The 27013-nt window shown below is 34.5% G+C and overlaps 2 protein-coding genes across 15 annotated transcripts in view; one reads left to right on the top strand and one right to left on the bottom strand.

The window, feature by feature from the left end:
* col17a1a (collagen, type XVII, alpha 1a) overlaps positions 1-11022 on the bottom strand; it is a 38117-nt gene extending 27095 nt beyond the window's left edge. For 6 of the 12 annotated variants that reach the window (XM_005160111.6, XM_017354917.4, XM_073945024.1 and 3 more), the window contains exons 1-5: positions 10860-11007; positions 5441-5517; positions 4654-4710; positions 4297-4434; positions 1652-2119 (exon numbers count right to left, since the gene is read on the bottom strand). In XM_005160111.6, coding sequence (XP_005160168.1) covers positions 1652-2119; positions 4297-4434; positions 4654-4710; positions 5441-5504 — 727 coding nt within the window. In that variant the 5' untranslated portion in view covers positions 5505-5517; positions 10860-11007. Of the gene's footprint in view, positions 1-1651; positions 2120-4296; positions 4435-4653; positions 4711-5440; positions 5518-6371; positions 6469-10859 lie in introns of those variants that run through there. The other 6 variants (XM_005160112.6, XM_073945034.1, XM_073945045.1 and 3 more) reach the window with 2 other exon arrangements.
* Positions 1-27013, top strand: part of herc56.2 (HECT and RLD domain containing E3 ubiquitin protein ligase 56.2) — a 34149-nt gene that overhangs the window by 1525 nt on the left and 5611 nt on the right. Inside the window, exons 2-12 of one of the 3 annotated variants that reach the window (XM_073949190.1) lie at positions 1739-1959; positions 23171-23285; positions 23358-23434; positions 23507-23728; positions 23837-23928; positions 24001-24131; positions 24228-24355; positions 24447-24517; positions 24593-24711; positions 26727-26786; positions 26884-26959. In XM_073949190.1, the coding sequence (XP_073805291.1) occupies positions 23263-23285; positions 23358-23434; positions 23507-23728; positions 23837-23928; positions 24001-24131; positions 24228-24355; positions 24447-24517; positions 24593-24711; positions 26727-26786; positions 26884-26959 (999 nt within the window). In that variant the 5' untranslated portion in view covers positions 1739-1959; positions 23171-23262. Of the gene's footprint in view, positions 1-1738; positions 1960-19350; positions 21405-23170; positions 23286-23357; positions 23435-23506; positions 23729-23836; positions 23929-24000; positions 24132-24227; positions 24356-24446; positions 24518-24592; positions 24712-26726; positions 26787-26883; positions 26960-27013 lie in introns of those variants that run through there. The other 2 variants (XM_005160118.6, NM_001145702.1) reach the window with 2 other exon arrangements.

Genomic DNA, 27013 nt, shown 5'->3' with positions numbered 1-27013 from the left:
GGAGATATAAGTTTAGATTTGACATATATAAAATATGCCATATTTAGATATTTTTCAAAAGATTGCAAAAATGCCTGCTGACGTATATTTTGTTTACAAAAATTGGAATTACAAATATGTTCAAATATATTTTATATATATATTAATATTTTTTAGTATGTGGCCATATATGAACATATATAAAATTCAAGCTGATATTTAAACATATACACTACCTAACAAAAGTCTTGTCGTTGATCTTAGTTGTAAGAGCAAAAAATAATAACTTGACTTCTAGTTGATCATTTGGAAAAGTGGCAGAAGATTTCTCAGATGAATCATGTGTTGAACTGCATCCCAATCATCACAAATACTGCAGAAGACCTACCGGAACCCACATGGACCCAAGATTCTCACAGAAATCAGTCAAGTTTGGTAAATGGGGTTACATTCAGTATGGGGGCGTGCGAGAGATCTGCAGAGTGGATGGCAACAACAACAGCCTGAGGTATCAAGACATTTGTGCTGCCCATTACATTAAAATCACAGGAGAGGGCAAATTCTTCAGCAGGATAGCACTCCTTCTCATACTTCAGCCTCCACATCAAAATTCCTGAAAGCAAAGAAGGTCAAGATGCTCCAGGATTGGCCAGCCCAGTCATCAGACATGAACATTATTGAGCATGTCTGGGGTAAGATGAAGGAGAAGCCTTTAAAGATGAATCCAAACTCTGGGAGTCCTGCAGGAACGCTTTCTTTGCCATTCCAGATGACTTTATAAATAAGTGATTTGAGTCATTGCAGAGATGTATGGATGCAGTCCTCCAAGCTCATGGGAGTCATACACAATATTCATTCTTTCTCCACTTCAGCATGACTTTATATTCTATACTGTACATTATTTCTGTTAAGTGACAGGACTTTTGTCTAAGCAAAGTCAGACCTTACTGTGCTAATTAAATAATTAAAAGGCACTTCTGATACCAAATGATCAACTAGAAGTCAAGTTATTGTTTGTTGCTTCTAATACATTGATAAGCATCAAAACATTTGTCACAGGTAGTGTATTATGCACATATTTATGATTCCAGCAGTTGGAGAACAAATAACTGCACATTCTGACTTCAACTGATGCCATATATGTAACTTGCATTACCATCTAGCACAGGGGTCACCAACCTTTTGGAAACTGAGAGCTACTTCTTGAGTACCGATTTGTGTGAAGGGCTACCAGTTATTAAATAACAAATTTTCCTTCATTTACTTTTAATTATATGTTATTATTAATAATTAATAATATTCATCTATGTGAAGACATTGATCATGTTAATGATTTCTCACAGTAGTTGTCAACAATGATTTAACAAGTTAGAAAAATATCAATATGCAACACTTCATTTGTCTGAAATAGTTTTTAAAGCTTTTTTTTAATTTATAACTTAAAGTAATTTTCAAATTTACACCAATGCAAGTGTGATTTAAAAAGAATACCTATAAAAATATTAGATGCGGCTTACTCGTATGTGGTGCTATGGTGAGCTAGTTTTAGAACAGGCCATGTTGGTGACCCCTGATCTAGCAGATTTCAGTGTGGTGAAAATTAATATAAACATTACAATGTGAAATTCTCTTGAACTCTACATGAACCACAGGTCAGAGGTCATGATCTTACCCTCATATCCTCCTGTGGTAATGTTCATAATGGTCTTCCTCTCAGTAGGAACTGTGCTGTAACTCAAACCTTTCCTTGTTCCACTAGGGGACGAGGAGCTGAATTTGGACACAGTCTTGGAGCTGGATGTTCCTTCGCCAGACATGACTGCAGATGATCCTCCACCGCTTCTAGATTTACTCATGCTGCCTTCAGAAGTACTGATGGATCCTCCTGAGGAACCAGACACGAACTCGGAGGAGGATGAGGAGATGGAGCCGTATCCAGAGGAAAGCTCTCCGCCTGCGGCTGACGAGGATGTGATGGAGGTAGAGACCACGCTAGAGCTTTTAACTGCAGATGTAGAGCTTTTAACCGTAGAGCTAGTGATCGGTCCGGTTACACTGATTTCGCCAGATATACCGTCAAATCCACTGATCACAGATCCTGCTCCTGAGCTGCTGCTGGCTGAACTTCCAGATGAGGAGGCTGCAGAGATGTTCAGTTCTTAAAATTAATTAAAACTGTACAAATGTTTTACTTTTAATTACGTCACTTTTAATTTAATTTGATTTAATAGTTTTAATGAAAGAAACGGCAACAGAAATAAAAGAAAATCTAATCGACACATTTTATTTCAGCTAGGAATATATTCGGTTCACTGTGATGTAGAAAACAAACTAAATGCATTCATATCCTTCGGCTTGGTCGCTTTATTTATCTGGGGTCGCCACAGTAGAATGACTGGCCAACTTATCCAGCATATGTTTTACACAGCCGATGCCCTTCCAGCTGCAACCCAGTGCTGGGAAACCAAACTGAATTATTTAGTACAAATATTACTACATCAAACAAACATAATAACAATTTTAAATATGTTACTAATTATATTGCTAGTTATTGATATTGCTAGGTATGCACATGATGTAAATGGTAAATATATGTAACAATACAATGAAATTCAATTACAAAATGTAATTTCCGAACTTCCAGATGAGGAGGCTGCAGAGAAGCAAGAAGCTCAGTATTTTAAAATAATTTAAAGCCATAAAATGTGTTATTTTTAATTAAGTTAATTAAAATGTTGTAAATATAATTTAATTGAATGCTTTTAATTAAAGAAACAGCGACAGAAATAAAATCAAAATCTAATCAACACTTGCTAGTATATTTTAGCTAGTATATGAGATATTGTAATTTGGTTAACTGGGATGTAGAAAACAAACTAAATTATTTTGTACTAAAATTACTAAATCAATTTGAAATAGTACCAATTTTAAGTATGCTACTAATTATATTACTTATTATAGATACATTTTCGAATCTCCAAATGAGGAGGCTGCAGAGAATCAAGAAGCTCAGTGATTAAAATAATTAAATTTTATTGTAAAATGTGTTCTTTTTAATTACGTGTGCTACTTTTCATTTAATTTGCTACTTTTATTTAAAGAAACAGCAACAGAAATAAAAAGAAAATCTCATCAACACTTATTTTGTTTCAGCAAGTATAGGAGGTATTTATTTCAGCTTGGAAATTTTGCTTTCTGGTTTGGTTTTCTGGGATGTAACTAAACATTTAAAACTTTTTAGTACTAAAATTATAAAAAATTACAAAAAAATTACTAATTTTAAATATATTACCATATATTACTAATTATAAATATTAGTAAGCATAAATACGATGTAAATGGTATATATGTATATATAATAAAATTTAAAGACAGCATATAATTTTTATGTATATCCTAAAAAAAAACAACCACGCAATAACACACTCACCCACCCACACAAGCATACAGAAATATACATATATATTGTTTTTATCTGCTGATCAAGGCTGCATTTATTTGATCATTTGTTCAAAATTGTAATAAAAAATATATAAATGCCTTGTTTGTTATTTTCAGCTTGATTACTTCAGTCTTTAGTATCTCTCACACACACACATATATATAGTTGAAGTCAGAATTATTAGCCCCCCTTTGAATTGTTTTTTTTTTTTTTTTTTTAATATTTCCCAAATGAAGTTTTACAGAGCAAGGAAATTTTTACAGTATGTCTGATAATATTTTTTCTTCTGGAGAAAGTCTTATTGTTTTATTTCGGCTAGAATAAAAGCAGTTTTTAATTTTTTTAAATGCATTTTAAGGTCATAATTATTAGTCCCTTTAAGCTATACATTTTTCGATAGTCTACAGAACAAACCATCGTTATACAATAACTTGCCTAACTACCCTAACCTGCTTATTAAACTAATTAACCTAGTTAAGCTTTTAAATGTCACTTTAGGCTGTATAGAAGTGTCTTCAAAAATATCTAGTCAAATATTATTTACTGTCATTATGATAAAGATAAAATAAATCAGTTATTAGAAATGAGTTATTCAAACTATTATTTAAACAGAAATTGGGGAAAAAATAATTCAGGAAGCTAATAATTCTGACTTCAACTGTGTGTGTTTGTGTGTGTGTGTGTGTGTGTGTGTGTGTGTGTGTGCGTGTCTGTGTGTGTGTGTATACATACAATTAAACATTTGCATTCCAAAATACACAGTCTGCTTTGTAAATAAATCATTTTCAAAAGTTTTAAATATTCATGCATTTTATAATATGATCATTTCAGCAGTCATCTAATCGCACATTAAGCTGGATAATTGGTGGACTCACATGATATGACATAACTCCTGGAAGCTCCTCCTTCAGCGCTGCTGTGAGTGATGAACTTCTTCTCCAGCAAAACAGCTCCTCCTGCAGATCCTGAGCCGTTCCCGATGGAGGTCAGTATCTGCTGGCCGCTGTGGGCTTCTGTAGGGACACACCACATCACATTCAACACACTGTAAAAAGCCATTAGTTGACTTTACTTGAAAAAAGAGAGCAAACTTGTTGCATTTAATTAATAAGTAAACAAACTATGAGAGTAATTATAAAAGGTAAGTCTATGGGTTTACTGACTTTTTTAAAAGGATTACAGGATAGTCAATTACAACTGCTGTTATTGTTAGAAGCTGCAGGTAAACCTACTTGGCGGTAGAGATGTCAGTCTTGTAGTCGTCACAGTTTCTGTATGTTTCTGGATTTCTGTGATTTTTTTTACATCAAAAGAACAAATTAATTTTAATTTCGCAGCTAGTACAGTTGAAGATGACAACACATTTATTAGCCCTCTTGTGAAATTTGTATTCTTGTTCAAATGGTTCCCAAGTGCTGCTTAACAGAAAGGAGATTGATTGATTTTAAAACATACAGGGATGGCCCTATCATACACCCAGAGCAATAAGATGCAAGATGTTCATGGTGCGATTTGTTTTTGTTTTCAGGAAAATAGTTGAAAAGTTATAAAAATTTATTTATAAAAAAAATCTATTTATTATATTTTTAAATATAATTTTGTCTTTAACTGTATATATCTGTACACTCTGTAAATATAAGTCATCTTTATTAGCATAAATCATTAAAGTCTTTAAAACTTTTAGAACATTTATTAAAAAAAGTTCTTTTGAATAAGATATATTATATATATATATATATATTACAATATAGCATACATAATATATTCTATACAATATATATATATTTCCTTATTTTTTATAACTTTAAGTAGCTTTATGTGTCTACTAAATGAATAAATGCAAACACTTTAAAAAAATTAAATAATTAAAATATATATATAATTAAAATAATAAAAATATAATATTATATATATATATATATATATATATATATATATATATATATATATATATATATATATATATATATATATATTATTTTGTTTATTTATTTATTTATTAATTTATTTTGCACTCACCTTTTCCAGATCCTCCAGATCCCCCCTCAACTTTAACAATCTTGGTTGTTGTTAGCTTGTCCATTCCATGTTAACCACTGCAAAACAGAGATTAACTCCTTTTATTTCCTTTTTTTACTCATTTACTTTACATTTATAAAGCAAGTCAGTCATCAATATGATAAAATAATCAACATCAACCTAATCAACATTATTTTCAAAGAATACATGTAAAGGTTAAAAGACAACCAGCACTTGTTCAATACTTCTTCCAAAACCAGCCACCGTCAAGCAGAGATTTTCAATTAAACATACAATAATGCTGACCGTCATCAAACTGAATAATCGCATTTGATTAGTGAATTTACTGTAAAGGATCATTTTCAAGAAAAGTACGTCTTGGGACTTTATTCTAAATGTTTACAATAATGGAGCACAGTCACATTCTATGAGGGCAGAATCATTTTCTATTAAATCATCAACTTTTAAATATAGCAATTATTTTATTATTATTATTATCATCATTTTATCTTGGATCATGATTTTTTCTTGTTTCATATGCTTTTACAATACGCCACACTGTCATTTTGCTTAAAATAGATAATCTAGTCAAGACCTTCAGTTAATACCTAATACACCAGCATTTTTTGCTTATTTTTCGTTATCCAGGCATTTAGAAAAACAACATAAGAAAAGAACAATGCAAACACTTAAGCAATGCATTTTTTAACAAAATAGCTAAAAAAAACAAAAACTCTCAACTTTATACTGCCAAAATATTTTTTGTAAGGATATTAATTCAATTAATCGGTTGCAAAAATACAGAGAACTGCAAAATTTCTTAATTACAGATGTACAAACAGATGTATCAGAATATCATATTTCTGAAGCTACAAAATGTAATAAATACCAATTGCACACTCTACAACCTCTAGAACAAATTGACTCTTACCACTTGTGATTTACCGTCTCATGTCAGGTAATCTGCTGTATCAGTACACTGATGTTTTTTCAGTTCAAGTTCAATCCCAGCTCCCCTCATAAAAAAAAGACTTTGCAGCTTCGTTTTCAAGCCGTTTTAAACACATCTGGAGCTAACAAGTTTAAACCTGAAGTTCTCCTGAAGGCAGCAGCTAAACTTTCCTCACCTCACACTTAATACCAGACTGCACGGAGCATCTGAATGCAATTACTTTTGTGTTCACTGCGAAAAGTGGTCAGATTTTTTATTTTATAGCTGTATTGAATATACTTAAAAGTTAAAAGACTTCACTTCTTGAATTTTGAAGGTTTTACACCCCAATGATTTTTGTTAAAGGCAGGGTTCACCTAAAAATTAAAATTCTGTCATCATTTGCTCACACTTTATTTGTTTCAAACCTTGATAAGTCGATGTTGACCACAAAAGCAGATATGTTGAAGAAACATTTAATTCCATAGTATTTGTTTTTCCCACAACGGAAGTCAATGGTTACAGGTTTTCAGCATTCTTCAAAATATCTTCTTTTGTGTTCAACAGAAGAAAAGAAACTCATCAAGGTTTGAAACCACTTGAAGGGGAGTAAATAGTGAGTAAATTGCCATTTTTGGGTGAGCTACATGTATACTGTAAATATTAAATGTTTAAAATGAAATAAATACATAATAATAAATAAATACAATAATAATAAAATCAATCAATCAATCAATCAATCAATCAATCAATCAATCAATCAATCAATCAATCAATCAATCAATCAATCAATCAATCTGATGTCCAGTAGAATTATTATTAAAATATCTAATAAATAATTAAATATAATTACTAAGTTTGGAAATATTAGAGAGTGAGTACATTTTAATTTTGGGGTGAACTATCGTTTTAAATTCTACATTTTAAAAAAATCTAATATATAAATAAATAAATAATAATAATAATATTTTATATATATTATTTATATATTATTAATTTATATATATATATATATATATATATATATATATATATATATATATATATATATATATATTATAACAAATAAATAAATCCACCAAATAAATAAATATTATTGCTATAATTATTATATTATTATTAATATTATTCTTATAATAATAAATATTATTACTATCAATATTACTATTATTATTGTTATATATTACTTTTATCCTTATGATTATTAATAATAATAATTAATTAATTAATTAACTAATTATTAATATCATTAATAATAATAATAATAATAATACATCCATCAAAGTATATTATTATTATTATTATTATTATTATTATTATTATTATTATTAATATTAATAATAATAATAATATTAAATTAATAATTCAAATAAATAAATAAATAAACAAATAAATAAATAAATATATGTATAAGCCCCATGTCTAGCAATGGTATTATATTAAAAGCATTATCAAAAACTGATAATTTTAAAACAATACACTATATTAAATATAATTTCCACAAGCAGGCATACAGTAGTGCTGCATTCCATTTAGTCCATTTGCATGCTCACCCGTCTATCCAGACATTCGTCTGTCACCAGTTCAGACCTTTGACACCCCTGTTATTGTCACCTACTCAAAGCAATGTTTGTCACCACCATTGCTGTGTAATAGCCATCATTACCGCTGTAAACGCTAATCATTTGTCCACCTGTCATTTATTCACTTTCAGGAGATTTACTTTAAGTTACAACATCCTAAAATGAACCACAGATAAACAACAAAGTGAGTGGATCTGTTATACAACTAAATTACAGCTGCTAAACCCTCACCGCAAACACATGATTGGTGTTTATGTACGTGTGTGTGTGTGTGTGTGTGTGTGTGTGTGTGTGTGTGTACCTGTTCTACTGTATAATGCCTTTGTGGTTTCCTGACATTTTTCATCTGTCATGTTTTGAACATAAATTATACATCTAAAGACAATACACACATTACAATCAGTACTTAAAGGGAATTTTCCTTTATGGACACGATTTTTTCAGTGTGTTAATGACAAAAGTTACAGTACAAAAGTTATATATACACACACACACACACACACACACACACACACACACACACACACACGCACACACGCACACACACACACACTACCGGGCATAAGTTCGGGGTCAGTAGGGTTTTGAAATGTTTTAAAATAAGCTTCTCCTGCTCACACAGAAAAAAAATATTCAAAGATGATTCCTTGGATTTACTTAATTTTAATAATTCACTATGTTAAGTGGTTGTAAAATATTTATTTGGGCTGAATTTAAACAAACAAATTTAATTGAATTGAATTTGTTTGTTTAAATTCAACACATATAAAATAATTTTGCAGACATAATTGTTTTCAGTGTACCAAGGCTGCATTTATTTAATCAAAAAAACAGTAAAATAGTGAAACTGTGAAATGTTATTGCACTATAAAAAACTGTTTAAAAGTTGTTAATAATTACATTTAATAATTTATTCCAGTGATTTTAACAATTAAGTTTCAGCTTTATTATGTCAGTCTTCAGAGTCACATGATCTTTCAGAAATTATATTTATTATTATTATTATTATTTTATTATTATTATTGTTGTTATTATTATTATTAGTAGTAGTAGTAGTAGTAGTAGTAGTAGTAGTAGTAATAGTAATAAAAGCTTAAATGACTGGAGTAATCATTTTATTTGAAACTTTATACAATAAGTAATAAATTAATATTTAATAAATAAGTATTTAAGACTTATTTACATTGTCTCATTACATTATTTACATTATTTACAAGACTTATTTACAAATGTCGCCTTAATGAACAGAATAATTTTAGTAAATTAAATTTTATTAAATAAAATGATATATATATATATTGTAAATCCAACGGTTTAAGGGAAACTGATTGCAACAAACTATTAAAGTTTTAAAAGTAATCCAATTGAAAACTTTGAACTTAATCCATTTAAGTAAACAAAGCAATTTGAGCACAGTAAAATCTGATAAATGAAGGGAACTCAAAACAACTGAGTACTGTAAAACCCAAAAAGTTCAGGCAAGTCAAACCATTTAAAGGAACCGATTGCTACAAACCATTTAAGTTAAACTAATCTATATGAGTACTGTGAACATACTCAATTTAAGCTGAAGTAATGAGGTATTTAATTAACTCATTACCTTCAACACTGAGTTCAAAACTCTTTTCAAATGAGTGGAAATAACTTACAGTCAATTTTAAGTTAACTACACTCATTTCATTTGATTAAGTTGACTGCTGGGTTTTACAGTGTGTATATATAAAAAATTTTATTCCTTTTTTTCCCCAATATTTCATATTTGCCTAATGATGTTTAACAGAGCAAGGGAATTTTCACAGTATATCTGATCATATTTTTCTTCTGGAGAACGTTTTATTTTGGCCAGAATAAAAGCAGTTTTTAATAAAAAAAAAAAAAACATTTTAAGGTAAAAATTATTAGCCCCTTCATTTTTCATTGGTCTACAGAACAAACCATCGTTATACAATAACTTGCCTAATTACCCTAACCTGCCTAGTTAACCTAATTAATCTACTTTAGCCTTTAAATGTCACTTTAAGCTGTATAGAAGTGTCTTGAAAAATATCTAGTCAAATATTATTTACTGTCATCATGGCAAAAATAAAATACATCAGTTATTAGAGATGAGCTATAAAAACTATTATGTTTAGAAATGTGTTGAAAAAATCTTCTCTTCGTGAAACAGAAATTGGGGGAAAAGATGGGGCTAAAAATTCAGGGGGGGGGGTTAATAATTCAGATTTCAACTGTAGATGTGCTCAAAGGGTTAACATACAGTATATAATAGATAATAGGGATAAAACAGTTTAATTGCATCACATGCCTCTCTAAATTTCTGTACATTCATACCTCCTCAAAGCCAGATTGCAGTAAAATCATGTAAATCATGCTTCAATAATTGTTTTTTGTGTTATTAAGTGTTTAAAGCCTTTATTCGTGTTTTTAAAATCACTAAACAGAATTTGTGCTGCTTAATACAAGCACTCTATAGGGATGGATGTCCCCATCAAAATCTATGCACTTAGTTGCAATGAAACTTTTAGTCGACAAAATGTGCCATAACGACAATCAAAATAAAGTCTTCCCCATCTTCTTTCCATTAAACAGAAATAAGGGGAAAATATAAACATATATTTTATTCTATTTAGATTAATTACTAAACATTTGTTTCCTTGAATATTCCAGTTTGAAACCTGACAACGTGCCAAACATTTCACCCTTTCATTGCCAGTGTTTTTTTTATTATTAATGAGCAGTTTGGATGTTCCCAGAACCGCCAAACTTTTCAGTGAACACACAAACATGACCTTATATCTGAAGACGCAATTCAAACCAATGCAATTACAATGGTAAAACTAGAAATGCTGATTCTTAAGCCTCTCGGTATTGCATAACATCTGAAAAGAGCATGTTAAAAACTCACCTGCCCTCTTATTTAAGAGAAATGAGTTTCTTCTACTTCTTCTTGAGCTCTTCTGTATAAAGTTGTGCCCCCAAAAAGAGATTATATTTGAGAGCAGGAACGTTCACATGTGATGAGTAATCCAGGACCCGGTATGCATGCTTTTTACAGCTTTACATGCAATGCATCAGTTTTTTTTCTGTCCTAGAGCCACTTACAGGCGAGTTTTGACAAGACAGGGGGGGCTGTCACATAAGGGTACCCTAAAGGCAGTTTTTATTTGTCAAAACAAAGAACAGAAATCATTACGGCCCACTTAAATGGCCTGGGAGAAAGTACTTTAAGTGGAATTTATATTTTTAAGTATGACTTGGGGATATGTGGGTTATGAAAATGCAGTTTAAAAGAGTGGCATCCCGTATGTAGAGTGGATTACATGGAGATCCATTTATTAGCAATGAGAATATCATGATGTCTGTTTAAATTCATCACCATTTGTATTATTAGATTTCTATAAAGGAGTTAAAAGATGTTAAATCATAAAATGTTAAATCATAAAAATGATGTTAAATCATAAAAATGATGTTAAATCATAAAAATGATATACAGTTGAAGTCAACCTTTTATAGCCTTTCAAATATTTACAAAATTATATTTACCAAAGCAATATTTACCGAAGCCAGACTTGGTCCAATCATGTACCGTAATTCACTGCGGCATGTGGGCCAAGCTAAAGCTGATTGTGTGGGTCAGAGCTTGGCCTGAGAAATGTTGCGAGTTTAGTAAATAAATCAAAGCCTGAAAATGACTTTGTTGGAAGTTGGTGGTTTTGAGTTTGCTTAATGCCTTCTATATACTCTCAGAAATAAAGGTACGAGAGCTGTCACTGTGACTAGGGGGGGGTACCTTTTCGAAAGGTACATATTAGTACTTAAAGGTTCCATACTGGTACCTCAAATGTATGTATTAATACCTAAACATTTTAAGAGTTACTCTCTTGTACTTCTTAGGTACTAATATGTACACTTAAGGTATTAATAAGAACCCTTTAAGTACAAATATGTACATTTCAAAAGTATGTGACAGCTCACGTACCTTTATTTCTGAGTGTAGATATATAGTTTCCTTGATAGGGGATCTCAGACACACACCTGCCATCCAGTGGGATCATATATCTGCGTTTTTTTTTTTGTTTTTTTTTTTGTATTTGAGCAGGTGTGAAGAATGAAGCAGCATACCTTTAGTGAGTCACCATAGAGTCATTTCATCAGTGCATCTAAATCTTTATATATTATTTATTGCCTTGTCCTAAAGTATAGGGTGCCTCAGTGGTTAGCATTGTCACCTCACAGGAAGAAGATCACTGGTTCGAATCCCGTCTGGGTCATTTGGCATCTCTGTGTGGAGTTTGCATGTTTTCCCCATGTTGAGTGTCCTCTGGGTGCTCCCGTTTCCTTCACAAATCCAAAAACATGCTGTATAGGTAAATTGGGTAAGCTACATTGACCCCCATTGTATGTCCATGTGTGTATGTGAGAGTGTATGGGTGTTTCCCAGTTCTGAATTGAGGCTGGAAGGGCATCCATTGCGTAAAACGTAAGCTGGAATAATTGGCGGTTCATTCCGCTGTGGCAACTCCTATTAAATACGTGACTGCTAAAGGAAAATGAATTAATGAATTAATAAATAATAAGAAAAATATTGCAGAGATACATAAAATCTGTGCAAAGAAGGTAAATATGAATGGTACGACAAGATTAATTCATTCATTTTCAGCTTAGTCCATTTATTAATCTGGTGTCGCCACAGCGGAATGAATCGCCAACTTATCCAGCACATGTTTTACGCAGAGGATGCCATTTCAGCCGCAACCTATCACTGGGAAACATCCATACACACTCATACACTACGGACAATTTAGCTTACCCAATTCACCTGTGCCGTCATGTCTCTGGAGTTGTGGAGGGAAACCTGAGCACCCGGAGGAAACCCACACCAACATGGGGACAGAGATGTATAAAGTACTAAAGACCCAGACTTAAGTAAAACAGGGTTCAACACTAAGGATTTTTTTCTACTGATCCATTCGGGCCAGTGGTTTAGGTTTTTACTTGCCCTGCAAAAATTTTTACTGGCCCCACCAAAAGAAGAAGAAAAAAAGAGAAGGTAACACTTTTTTTTGCCAAATATTTTAAATAATGTCAAAAATAACGTCTGTAAGTCTAGCATTTCAAAAGTTAATAAATGGTTAATGAGCAAAATTCTTAGTGTTATGCAAACAAAACATCAAACATCATCAGGGAAACGGTTTGAATTTCCGCTTAGTAAAAAAACTGTGTGCCATTTGGGACGCCACTACATACATATACTATACTGTTGAGTAAGTGCATAATAGTGCATAGTGTGCCATTTGAGACGCAGCTTAGGTTATGGGGAAAACAGCATGCTCAAAACATCACGGACGAACCGAAAAGCAATATAGTATCTACGACATCACAGAGAGGATAGCATTTAAAGACTTAAAAGCACAAACTTAAAATGCACGCAATTGACAAAAAGTGGCAGTCAAATTAAACTTTAATGACTAGGCACCACTGTCCTAATCGGGCCAGTAATGATCCTGACTACTGTCCCAAGTGTCTCTCACGCTAGCCCTGGGCCACCGGGCAGTCCTTATTGTTGAGCCCTGTAAAAGTTCAAGTGCTCTATTAACAAATTGACTTGAGTAGAAGTTGAAGTGCTCTTCAAGTACCATACTTCAGTGGAAGTACTAAAATATTGAACATTTTTTAGTAGTTTATACTAAAATTGGTCCCACTTTATATTAAGTGTCCTTAACTACTATGTACTTACATAAAAAAAATAAATAAAATGTACTTACTGCGTTCATAATGTTTTTGAGAACACTTGTGGTGCTTTTGAGTTGGGATAGAGGTTGGGTTATGGACAGGTTTGGTGGCATAGGTAGGTTTAAGGGTGGGTTAAGGTGTAAGGGATGATCAACAGTGTATTTAGAAATGTAATTACAGAAGTTATTAACAGATGTAATTACATGTATTTAATCAAGCATAAGTACACAGTAAATACATGTATTTACACAATAAGTAGATTGTAACAAACTATTAGTTCCTATGTAAGTACATATTAGTTAAGGACAAAATATAAAGAGGGACCCTAAAATTGACTACTTAAATACTGAAAGTAAGAGTATCGTGTTATGTAGTTATTTTAAAAAGCAGTTATCGTGGTTAAGCAGAACGAAAAGAAACATGGTTTAATATTAATAACACCATTCAGCATGACACAGCCTTTATGATAGCGAGATAGTTAAGTAAACATCTCAGCGTGTCATGGTAGCTAGCGTTAGTTAACTTATCTAGCGCTTATGGATAGCTCAAACTGCTGTGTTTTGTGTATTATAATATTTAACTTGATTCGTTTCTTCAAATTCGACAGTTTTGAAGGCCACTTTAATCTATATGAATTGTCTTTCACTCCAACAAATGCAAACATGGACTCTAAATAGGGCCACGGGAGGTCATTTTCCTCATCGCCATGAACAGTTGAAAGTTGAAGGTGGAATTTCTGGGTTTTTCATGTCGAAAACAAACTAAAGTGCTGTCAATGCATATGCAGTGCTGTCTTCTGTTATCATCTGAATGATGACGAGCCAGCTTATTCAAACTAGAGCCATCTGCTGCTCTGGCAGTGATAATGCGGGTTTGGAATGATTCGTCAAATTGTTATAATTGTAACGAGTAACAATGCTGCACATAACAAAATCTATCAGAGTAAAAGTGTTAAACTCATCGGAAATATGTACTGAAGTAAAAGTGGAAGTAGGAGAAAAAACAATGCTCTAGTAGAGTACAGATACAGCCTTTTAGTACTCAAGTACAGTGGTTAAGTAGTTCTACTGTTACTATACATCTCTGCATGGGGAGAACAGGCACACTCCACACAGAAATGCCAACTGACCTAGCCGAGGCTCCTTTTTGCTGTGAGGGGATCATGCTACCCACTGCGCCACTGTGACGCCCAGTAAGACAAGATATCTCTCATATTATCATCAAGCATGAAAAGTGTTTTTTTTCTGTTCTCCCGAATAGTTTACTTTAAAAATATGTCTTGAAAATCTCGACTGTGTTTCTGTGCAGTTGCTGGATAATGCAGTATGTTTAAACATGCCTTAGACAGGTAAAGATGTCAACTTTCCTCAGCGCCCAGAGGCCTGAGTAAGCAAACTATATTGAAAGCTTCAATCAACAGCTCTTTCAATATTTTCTTTCGTTGTGAAAACAGCATCTCTTTATTAAAGAGCAACATACATTTAGAGTATGTCTTAACTTCCATGCCATGAGGTTATTTCCAGCCTGATCTCACGAGAAAACGTAAGTATTTTACATTTCGCCAGTTTAGTGGCTAATTTGTATGAATTCGTACAAGTTCAGTCGTATGAAATTGTACGATTTTAAAAAGGAGGTGTAGCACCTAACCCCACCGCTAAACCCTACCGTTATTGGGGGATACGCAAATCGTACTAAATTGTATGAATCAGATTGTACGAATTCATACGAATTAGCCAAAAAATAAAAAAAATATGAATTGCTGTGAGATTGTGTTGACATGCCAGTTTTCTTGTATACAATAGCCACTTTACCTTTACTTTTTGGCAAACCAGTTCTACAGTGCTTGATTTACTGTAAAGGCATGACAAGCTAAATTTATAACTGAAATCCCCCTCGGCCACGGGGTAGAACATTTTCACAGAAACAGTCATGTTAAGGCAAAGTACTAACCTTGACCTCGACTCATTTTTACTGTGAAAAGATGAAAACTGAGATGAACATAAAACATGATCATCAGACTCATCACACATTTGCCATTAATGGGTTAGGGTCAGCGTGAGGCCAATTCAGTAGATTTTATGTATTATAATAAATTCTCTTCACTGAAATGCGGTGTTGTAGGTCTTAAATCATTTTAAACAGCTAAAGTAAAGTAAAGCTTAATCGGACCGACATCCATCCAATGACCAACAATACATCTTAATAAAACCTTTTATTTAATAATATAAATGTTTTTATTGCAGAGATACAATTCACAACAGCTGTTAGATATTTTTTAAAGCAAAATCCCCAAATTGAATTTCCTAATCAGGGAAAGAAAACTGAAAATAATTAGATGATTCCTCATGATAATACCGGGCCATTAGAAAAAGTCTTTAACCCTGTATAAGTCTAAAATTTAATTCTCAATGGTCTAATAAGAGTCTTAAAAGTGTTAAATTTGACTTGCAAAAACCCTGATCAAAATATTGCACAAAAATATCAGTAATAAGCAGCAATAATTCCTGTTAGGTACATCATATAATAATTGCTGCAAGTAAATAAATCAAAGACTGTAATAAATATATTACAGACGGTATAACTTGTGCCAGTGTATGATGTCTCTGCATAAATTTCTACAAAAGTGATATATATATATATATATATATATATATATATATATATATATATATATATTTATACACCAGTTCTGTCTAGTCCTTGAATCTGATTGGCTGATATTCTGGAAGTAACAGCACTTGACTTGACTCTTCACCCTTGTGTATTACTCCGCCCACATAGAGCGACAAGTGGAGGACTATCTGCAGTTTAACAGCTGTTGGACAACATAATGTACTTCATCATGTCGAGAAAGTAGTTGTTTAGATTGCAAATATGCAGTTTATTTATAAGGATAGTGCCTTTTTTAAATCATTATAAATCTGAGGGACAGTGTGTCGGCGGCCATTAACCTGTCAACAAAGACGGTTGACATTGTCCATCCACAAGATGGCGACAGAGACCGCATAATAAGCCCTGGGAAAAACCAAGCGTAATTTTAAACAGCTGATCAAATCATTATTAAACAAGTGACTTTCTAAGTCGATTTCTTTCTTTTGTATGTTGTAGTGCTGTATTTATACCATTGTAATTATGTTGAGTGGGAGGGACTCATCTTGAAGTCTTAAAACGGGAGATGGCGATCTGTATCTAATGAGTCTCCTGTTTTTGCCACTGCAGACTAGTTCAGTAAACAGAAAGAAGGAAGAATTACCCTCATGTTCATTCATTCATTTTCTTTTCGGCTTAGTCCCATTATTAATCTGGGGTTGCCACAAAGGATTGAACCACCAACTTATCCAGCACATGTTTATACAGCGGATGTCCTTCCAGCTGCAACCCATCTCTGGGAAACACCCATACACTCTCATTCACACACATACACTACGGACAATTTTAGCTTACCCAATTCACCTATACCGCAAGTCTTTGGAATGTGGGGGAAACCGGAGCACCCGGAGGAAACCCACACCAACATGGTGAGAACATGCACTGAAATGCCAACTGGCTAGGGACTTGAACCTGCGACCTTCTTGCTTTGAGGTGACAATGCTAATCTAACTATACAGTGAATATGGATAAAAATTAAATTTTAGGAAGTATTACACTTATTTATATAGTTAAAATCCCTGTTGGTCTATCAAAATGTAAGTGTGTGTATAGTCTTTGATTGTAAAACAGTTGGTAAAAAGGTAAAAGCAGTAACAACAACTGTAACAGCAACACATTAAACATGCCAGCAGTCTGTATTTTGCCTCTGGGTGTAATATTTAATAGCAAAGAGAGCTTGATTAGTGCCAGAGCCATTGATTCCAACTTTGAGTATAATAAAACAGGAATTCAGCGTCGATTCTGGTGCCAACATTGCACGGCTGTCATCACAATTCTCACACTATAGTGTGCCAAATCACTACAAACAACATCAAGTGCTTTGCATTGGGCAGTCTCAGCTTAAAATAGCCCTTAGAGACTTTTATTCTCATAATTGACTGGTAATTGTCAAGTCAAACCTGTCTTCACCAGCTGGTTGACATGGCGTGTTATTAAAGGTTTGCATATTCACATTCCAAAGAAAACTATGAGGATTGTTGTTGTGATGTTTTATTTTACAAGAACCATACTTTAAAAATGTGAGCGTTTGGTGCGTCTGTAAACTAATCATATGATATATGGATTTTTAATATATTAAGGCCTTTTCATTCCAGGCAAGACCACTCTTGCAGTGTTAACATTCCTGCCATCAGACAGACGCTGAGCACTCATCGCTGATGAATCAAGGCACACATATGGTTTCAGGGGAAGTTCAAGTGTTGGGTTGTTTTTTGGCCCACATGTTTTCATGCCAAACAGAGCTCATAAACAGATTCCTTAAGGTCTTTTAATCATTAGCTATAAAAGCGACTTTATATAAATCAAGTTTATATGCAAAAATCTGCACTACTGTGGCAAAAAAGTGCAGTATTGAGCGAGCTTAAGCCTAAAATAGGGTTAGAGAAAGAACACAGCAAAATCCTCTGAGCAAAATTTACTCAGTGTTTGGTCCCTCTTTAAATAAGGGCAAACAGGCTGGCAATAAGTAAAGCTGCTGTTTGTGAAGTTGCTTAACAATCCTCTGCTGAGATTTTAAGAGATGTATTATGTTTTGTATTATATTTCATATATATATGAATTATATTTCAATGTATTATATTTTAGGGGCGAAGCAGTGGCGCAGTAGGTAGTGCTGTTGCCTCACAGCAAGAAGGTCGCTGGGTCACTGGTTCAAACCTCGGCTCTGTTGGCATTTCTGTGAAGAGTTTGCATGTTCTCCCTGCATTCGCGTGGGCTTCCTTCGGGTGCTCCGGTTTCCCCCACAGTCCAAAGACATGCTGCAGATGAATTGGGTAGGCTAAATTGTCCGTAGGTGTATGAGTGTATGAGGGTGACAGGCCCAGACGACAGGCCGGCCGGAAGGTGTAAAAAAGTCGTTATCATACAGTATGGACAAGTCTAAATGGAGGACTTGTTCCAAAAATCCGACCCCGCAATCATACGGGACTAAGGCCAAGGAAGAAGAAGAAGAAGAATGTATTATATTTTAGCTGAATTCTTCTAAAGCTATGGTTAAACTAAAGTTTGATAATGCAAAATTTTGTTGTGCGGCGCTGCGAAAAGGAGCAGGATTAAACAAGATGATTAGACATTAAAAAAGCGAGCGATTGCTCCATGTTTTAAATTTCTGTCCAGAGATGGCATGTTTTGATCATTGGTTGGTCTATATATATATAGACTCACCTAATAAAAACTAGATGTTATAAAACACCAATATGGTGCGGCTATCAACTGTAATATAAACGGCCCTGGGAGTAAGTAAAGCTGATATTCACTATTAACGCAATCAAGCATGTCTGATTAAAACCGAAAGTTGAAAAGTATGAATTTGGCATCATTACAGCTCTATTGATGTAGATTTCTTGTAGGAATGCACAATGGTAACCCAAATACATATTAGTATGGGTCTGGGCTTGATCTGTGGGTTTTTTGCATATTTGCACAGATTGTAAATGCTGCCCGCTCTCATTGGTACAGACAGCAGTATTAATCATAGCTGACAGACTGAAGCATTATTCACTCCCATCATCCTTACAGCTTATAATTATCCACTCACAGCAGTCATACAGGTGTTTTCAGGTCTGAGGACAAATTATTGCTCTCGCCAATTGACCATTGTGAGTAAAATCTACTGCAAAACCCACCACATAGATGTGTGTTGATGATCTGGGTCTCTGTGTGATTGTTTACACCTGTCTGCCAGTATTCACCAATCTGTTGTCCCTTTTGACAAGATGTAAAATAAGTCTCTGATGTCCCTAGAGTGCTTATAGGAAGTTTCAGCACAAAATATTACACAAATTATGTTTTATAACTCTTTGAAACTGACCCTTTTAGGCTTTGATCCAAATTGTGGCAGCGAACAACAGTGAAGAGCTTGGGGGAAATTAAGAACTAACTAACTCCCCTATCCCCAACCTCCCTAGCAGCACCCCTGGTCAGCACAGTCTGCATCTCACTCAGAGCTGTCTATGCTAAGGAGGGAAAGATTTTACCAAAGGGCGGGGCTTTCCCTCTCTGATGACACGTAAAACGATAGAATGTCAATCAAAGTGTTTCTGCAGACTGTTTTCGTCAAGTGTGATTATAAAAAATAGAATTAATGACTTTTTACCTTTAGAAACTGGTTATTTTCACACACTGTTGCCAGACAACTGTTTAATCCACCTTTAAATGTGATTTTTGCGTAATAGGTAGTCTTTAAAGGATAGTTCACTCAAAAAATGTAGATTTATTCTGTTTATTCACCCTCAAACACTTCCAAACCTTTACTATTGGATGCAAATATATTTGTAAGATAAAGGTGAATTGAATAAACTAAATTGGCCGTAGTTTGTGTGCATGTGTGTGTGTGTGTGTGTTAATGAGTGTGTATTGGTGTTCCCCAGTATTGGGTTGCAGCTGGAAGGGCATCCACTGTGTCAAACATATGCTGGATAAGTTGGCGGTTCATTCCACTGTGGCGACTCCTGATGAATGAAGAGACACAGCGGAAGGAAAAGGAATGATTGAATATATTGAAAAATGTTGGAAACCCATAGAAATTGACCCCTAACCTGATTTCAATGTTCCTGGATTAACATTTATGCTAGGGAAAATGTATGGATTACACTTACTAACAAAAATGATGTTCAAGGATCAACATAGATGTTAATTCAGGCTAACATTCTGATTAGCAAAATTAAGAAGTGTGCCATTGACATATAGTATGGGGGAGAAAGTCAACGTTGTTTTCCCCCAAAATTATCCAGAATATCTTTTTTTTGTGCACTCGTCCAAGAAAAAGAAATTCATAACGTTTGGCAAACAAGTGGGGCTAAAGCAAATGACAGAATTTTCCAACAGTATCTGGATGCAGCCTTTATGATCCAAGCTGATTTTCATTTTTGGGTGAACTATCCCTTTAAAAGACCGCAAACAATGTGGCTACAATGTGGCAACATGGTATAACCACTTGAAATTAACTTGTTTGTTGGTTAACCAACACGTTAGTCACTTGACGTTAAAACTGACAACTGAATTTACTAATACTTTAGCCTACATAGCAGTGTATCGCAAATAGTCTTTAGATAGTTGACGTGCTGTACTGTTGTGTTTAAAATCCAGTTAAAACCAGTTAACACACTGTGTATTGTACAGTGTTAAATCCCATATAATACCCCGATTGACATGAAAACAAAACGTTCAAAATATCTTCATGGCAGAGGTGTTGAGGAAATTCGCCTTGGTTTCTTTCGTTTTCCCATCCGACCATAAACGCGGAAGAATAACAAACATCACTTTCATTTCGAGGGAAATCCTGATGCGCGTTCACCGGTCCATGGATTCAGCGAGACGCTGCTGGAGTCTGAAGGTTTCATCCTCGCGGTGAACATGTTGTGTTATTGGGGAGCGCAGGTCCGAGAAGGATTCGGTTTGTTAAAACCTGAGCAGGTCAGACATGGAAACGGGGGGGTTAAATCTATCTGTCCGAAATCAGCTGTTCAGGACATGTCAGCTGGGAAGACTTTCGTTGGATTCATCCGGGATGGGAAGGTGTCGGTGCTGAGACTGCGCGATGAAGACTGTAACCAAGATGGAAAACTAAGTATGATAAATGTAGTGTGGGTAAAGTTACTATTAAAACAGGCCCGTATCCCGCCTATTTAAAGGGGTGGTTATGTTTTGCAGTGATTCGCCTCATTTTTCTATTCAATTATGGATTTTTGTGACATTTTAAGAATTAATATTTGTTGAATCAGCTTGTCGGATTGTGATATCCACACTTTTTTGATGCACCAACAATATTTCCTACGATTTTGTCAAAGTGCTTACCAAACAATTTTTTTACTACAAAGTATTTATTAACACATTTGGATCTAAACTGTGAGTAAACCAGTTTTATTAATGCTGTTATAAGATTAGCATTTTAAATTAAAAAAAAAAATTATAAAGAAATATGCAAAAATACAGTACTATTAAATACAAATTTGTTATCATTTATTCATTCTCTTGTCGGCTTAGTCCCTTTATTAATCTAGGGTCGCCACAGCGAATTGAACCGACAACTTATCCAGCATATGTTTTACTCAGCGGATGCCCTTCCGGCAACAACCCATCTCTAGGAAACATCCATACACACTCATTCACACTCATACACTGCGGACAATAAGCTTACCCAATTCACCTGTACCGCATGTCTTTGGACTGTGACAGTGGGGAAACTGGAGCACCCAGAGGAAACCCACGCGACGGGGAGAACATGCAAACTCCACACAGAAACACCAACTGACCCAGCCGAGGCTCGAACCAGCGACCTTCTCGCTGTGAGGCGATAGCACTAACTACTGCGCCACCGCGTCACCATTTATTATCATGTATCATTTAAAAGAATTGGAATATGGTTAAACTTGTTTTTAAATAAAAACTATGGGCAAATAAAAAATTCTTTCAAACCGCCCAAACCTCCCCTGGCTAAGCAATATATTACAATTTGAAATTATTTTTTAAGTAGCTAAATGTGTTACTTATTTACTTTATACACTGTAAAAATATAATAACAAACAGTCAAGACAACAAATATTTTATTTAATAAGTTAATCTTTAGTCAGTTTGATTGATGTCATTTGAGATGACTAGAAAAGCTCATTTGATTCAACTAAAAAATTTAAGGCAGCAGTATTATTTTATAGCATAAGGAAAGTGGCATGAAAGTACCGGCCACTTTATTAGGTACACCTTACTGGTACCAGATTGGACCCCCTTTAGGTTTCAGACATGCATTCATCTTTGATGGCATAGATTCAACAAGGTACTGGAAATATTCCACAGAGATTTTGGTCCATATTGACATGAGCAACAATACTCAGGTAGGCTGTGGCGTTGACACGATGCTCAATTGGTACTAATGGGCCCAAAGTGTGCCAAGAAAATATCCCCCACACCAATACACCATCAGCAGCACTGTTGATGCAGTGCTGGTGAACTGTTGATGCAAGGCAGGATGGATCCATGATTTCATGGTGCTGACACCAAATTCTGACCCGACCATCCGAATTTTGCAGCAGAAATCTAGACTCATCAGACCAGGCAACGTTTTTTCAATCTTCTATTGTACAATTTTGGTGAGCCTGTGAGAATTGTAGCCTCAGTTTTCTGTTCTTAGCTGACAGGAGTGGCACTTGGTGTGGTCTTCTGCTGCTGTAGCTCATCTGCCTCAAGGTTGGATGTGTTGTGTGTTCATGACACCCTAATTGCATTAAAAAATATAATTACAAAATACTAAAAACCGTCACACCCTAATGAGAGTGCATGTGCTATGTGTGTTTAAAGTCTGAACAGAAGTTAAACTATTAAAAATATATGTTTCTGTAGAACAACTGGATCTAAAAAGGGAGAAAATCAGATCAATTGTCTGTGGAGAAGATGGTGCAGTTCTTCTTGCTGATGGTGGAAAAGTTCTCCTTATGGACAAATACACAGTGTGCAGGTATGTTTTATAAAGCATGACAATATTAATTTTCTTAAATATGATATCTGAGAGATTGTTATGTCTCTGCAGGCCTCTTAAAGGTCTGGACAACACAAAGGTGATTCAGATCGCATGTGGAGACCAGCATTCAGTGGCGCTGAGCAATGGTATTCACAAACATTCTGTCTTCTGACTGAGATGAACTGATTTGATGATTTATTGAGCTGTTGGTCTTTCAGATGGTCAGTTGTTCGTTTGGGGCGAGAACGCTCATGGTCAGCTGGGTTTGAGGAAAGAGCAGGCCCTCATTCAGTCTCCTCAACACCTCCAGAGTCTGTGTGGGATCCCAGTGGCTCAGATCAGCGCTGGAGGAAACCACAGCTTTGTGTTGTCTCTGTCAGGAGTCGTGTTTGGGTGGGGGAGCAACTCTGCTGGACAGCTGGGTCTCGGAGACACTACAGGTCTACTTATTTCATCTTGAAAAAACATTATATATAATGTCAGCCAGTGCTGTATCATAGTATGAATATTATAGAAATGGAAGCAATAATAGTGTCTTGTCACCACAGACAGATTCGTCCCTACAATTGTTAAAAGCTTGAGTGGAAAGAAAACAGTGTCCATCTCATGTGGAGGAGAACACACTGCCACTCTGTCAAAGGTATTGTGGTTGATTTATATAATACAACACACTGAGCAGAGAATAAAGTAGTAAATGGTTGATATTTGTCAGGGAGGAACAGTGTTCACATTTGGATCAGGAGGTTTCGGTCAGCTTGGGCACAACTCACTTAAAGATGAACATCATCCACGACTGGTTGCTGAACTGTGGGGATCTAAAGTGTCACAGGTCACATGTGGGAGGTAAACTAGAGTCAGCAGAAGCTTTAGTAACTTGGTAGGATGGTTTAATGTAACTACTGTTCATTAACCAAGCATTTGATACTTTCTTGAACAAAGACATCACACTCTTGTATTAGTTGCATTAACAAATCGGATCTACTCATTTGGATGTGGGATGCAAGGGCAGCTGGGAAATGGAGAACAGGTCAAGCAGTCTGTGCCGTTACCAGTGCTTCTGCCAACTGGTAATAATAATTAATAAGCTAATTAGTTTTGAATGTGTTCATATTAACAGTGCTACTCAATGATCAAAATGTAAATATTTGTTGCACACAGACTGTAATTGTGAATTTACGATGGAAAAAATAATCGCTGGAGAAAAGCATTCATTTGCCTTGTTTTTCAAAGTAAGACAGACATTTATGAATAAATATATTAATAATTTTAATACACTACAATAAATTTGAAATTATCTTTTGTAGAATCCTGGGAATGAGTCTACTAAACCTAAATCTAGCATGAATGGAGGTATTTTGACACTAAATGACAGAATGATTGACCGCTGGGTGTCTGGAAGTTACCCATGGCCAACAGTAAAGAAGTGAGTGTTTAATTCAGTGTTTTTGTCTTAATATTTATTCCATTTGATTGTTTATGTATGTCATTAATTATGAAGCATGTTGGGCTTTGTTTATATCCGTTTTTGTTCACATGTGTCTATGAAAAACACTTTTTCCAATAATGGTCAATTAGAACATTCAAAGGTTCATTATTCCCAGATAACAACCGCTGGAACTAATAACACAGGCTTATCTGGGAACTTCGAATCTTATTAACTGTCTGTGATGATAATATTAATGTACAGGGTGGGCCATTTATATGGATACACCTTAATAAAATGGGAATGGTTGGTGATATCAATGTTTTGTTTGTGGCACATTAGTTTATGTGAGGGGGCAAACTTTTCAAGATGGGTGGTGACCATGGTGGCCATTTTTAAGTTGGCCATCTTGGATCCAACTTTTGTTTTTTCAATAAGAGGGTCATGTGACACATGAAACTTATTGGGAATTTCACAATGAAAAACAATGGTGTGCTTGGTTTTAACGTAACTTTATTCTTTCATGAGTCACAAGTTTCTGACTAGTTATAAAATGTGTTCAATATGCTGCCCAACGTGTTAAATTGTCAATGCAACCCTCTTCTCCCACTCTTCACACCCTGATAGCAACACCGCAGGAGAAATGCCAGCACAGGCTTCCAATATCTGTAGTTTTAGGTGCTGCACATCTTGTATCTTCACACCAGTCTAAAACATTTAATAAAAACATCAATTTTAATTAAAAAATGTGAAAAAGAAGGCTGCGAATTGGAGAATTTTTGTTTGTGAATAAAATATTTTCCATACAAAATAAAAAAGTTAATAATGTAGTTCTCTGATATATCAGTTTTACCTTTATAGTAACTAATATGTTGTAGTTGAAAGGGTCTAGAAGAAGCAATAATTACCTATAAGGAGATATAAGCTTTTTGTGTTTTCACATTGAAAAAATATGTGAAACAGCATTTCGTCTTCAGTTTTACAAAATGTGCATGAACTATCAACCTCCAAATACTTTGCCAAAGTACTCTTCACTGGAGATATTTTATGAACAATTTTAAAATGAACCTCTTTTGTTTGATTGGGAATGCAGTACTTATGAGGTAATAGCCAGGCTTTTTTCCAGTCTGTAGGTCACTGAGGGATGCCCAGTAAAATGTGCCCTTAGGAACATTATACTTTTTATTTTGAAAAATTGGTCGAATATATTTATTTATACATTTTTGTCAAATAGACAAATCTTATTTAAGGTCAGCTCTGGCAAGTGTGTGGAAAAGTTTAAGTTACACATTTATGTCGTTATATCTTTCAAACCGCTGTTTTTGTCTTTTTGGCGCCATCTTGTGACCTGAATAATAAGTATAGGCCTGCGTATGTTACAAAATCCAATCGGTTTGTTTCTGTTAGCTTTACAGTTAATGAATGATTAAAGCGAAAACATTATTTATGTCGTCATCTTTCAAACCGCTTGACTTTTTGGCGCCATCTTGTGACTGAATAATAAACAGTGTCTGCTACATTCAGTCGATTTGTTTCTATCAGCTTTACATTTAATTAGAGTTAATAAATAATTACAGGCCAGTTGGCCTTTCTGTGTGGAGTTTGCATGTTCTCTCTGTGTTTGCATGGGTTTCCTCCGGGTGCTCCGGTTTCCCCCACAGTCCAAAGACATGCGGTACAGGTGAATTGGGTAGGCTAAATTGTCCGTATGAGTGTACAGTATGTGTGAATGTGTGTGTGGATGTTTCCCAGAGATGGGTTGCGGCTGGAAGGGCATCCGCTGTGTAAAAACTTGCTGGATAAGTTGGCGGTTTATTCTGCTGTGGCGACCCCGGATTAATAAAGGGACTAAGCCGACAAGAAAATGAATGAATAAATAATCCATGCCAGAGAGTGTCAGTTCCGGGTTTATGTCTATATTTAATAAATATTATAAAGCACAAAACAATTTATTCAAAATTGTACATGAATCTTATCAGTTACAGTAATCCATAATGTTCATGGGCAATTTACAGGGAAATCAAAAAAGTTTTCTCATCTGCCGTCTGCTTAAATGGAAGTTTTCTCAAACCAAGGTAAGTCACAACCAGATAGACATTATATTTATTTTTAATTTTGCTTGACTATTATAAAGCGTAGTCCATCATTTTATGTACATTTTCATTTTCCTAGCCTCGATGAGCAGGATTTTGACCTGGTTGGGAAATCTTTTTCAAAGTTAACAGACAATGAAAAAGTGATCTCAGAGGTAATAGCATCATTTTGCATTAAACTACAAAACTCAGTTTCATTTTAATGTAAA

Source organism: Danio rerio, chromosome 1 (genome assembly GCF_049306965.1).
Source record: "Danio rerio strain Tuebingen ecotype United States chromosome 1, GRCz12tu, whole genome shotgun sequence".
Classification (NCBI taxonomy): Eukaryota; Metazoa; Chordata; class Actinopteri; order Cypriniformes; family Danionidae; genus Danio; species Danio rerio.
This window is presented reverse-complemented; position numbering and strand designations above follow the sequence as displayed.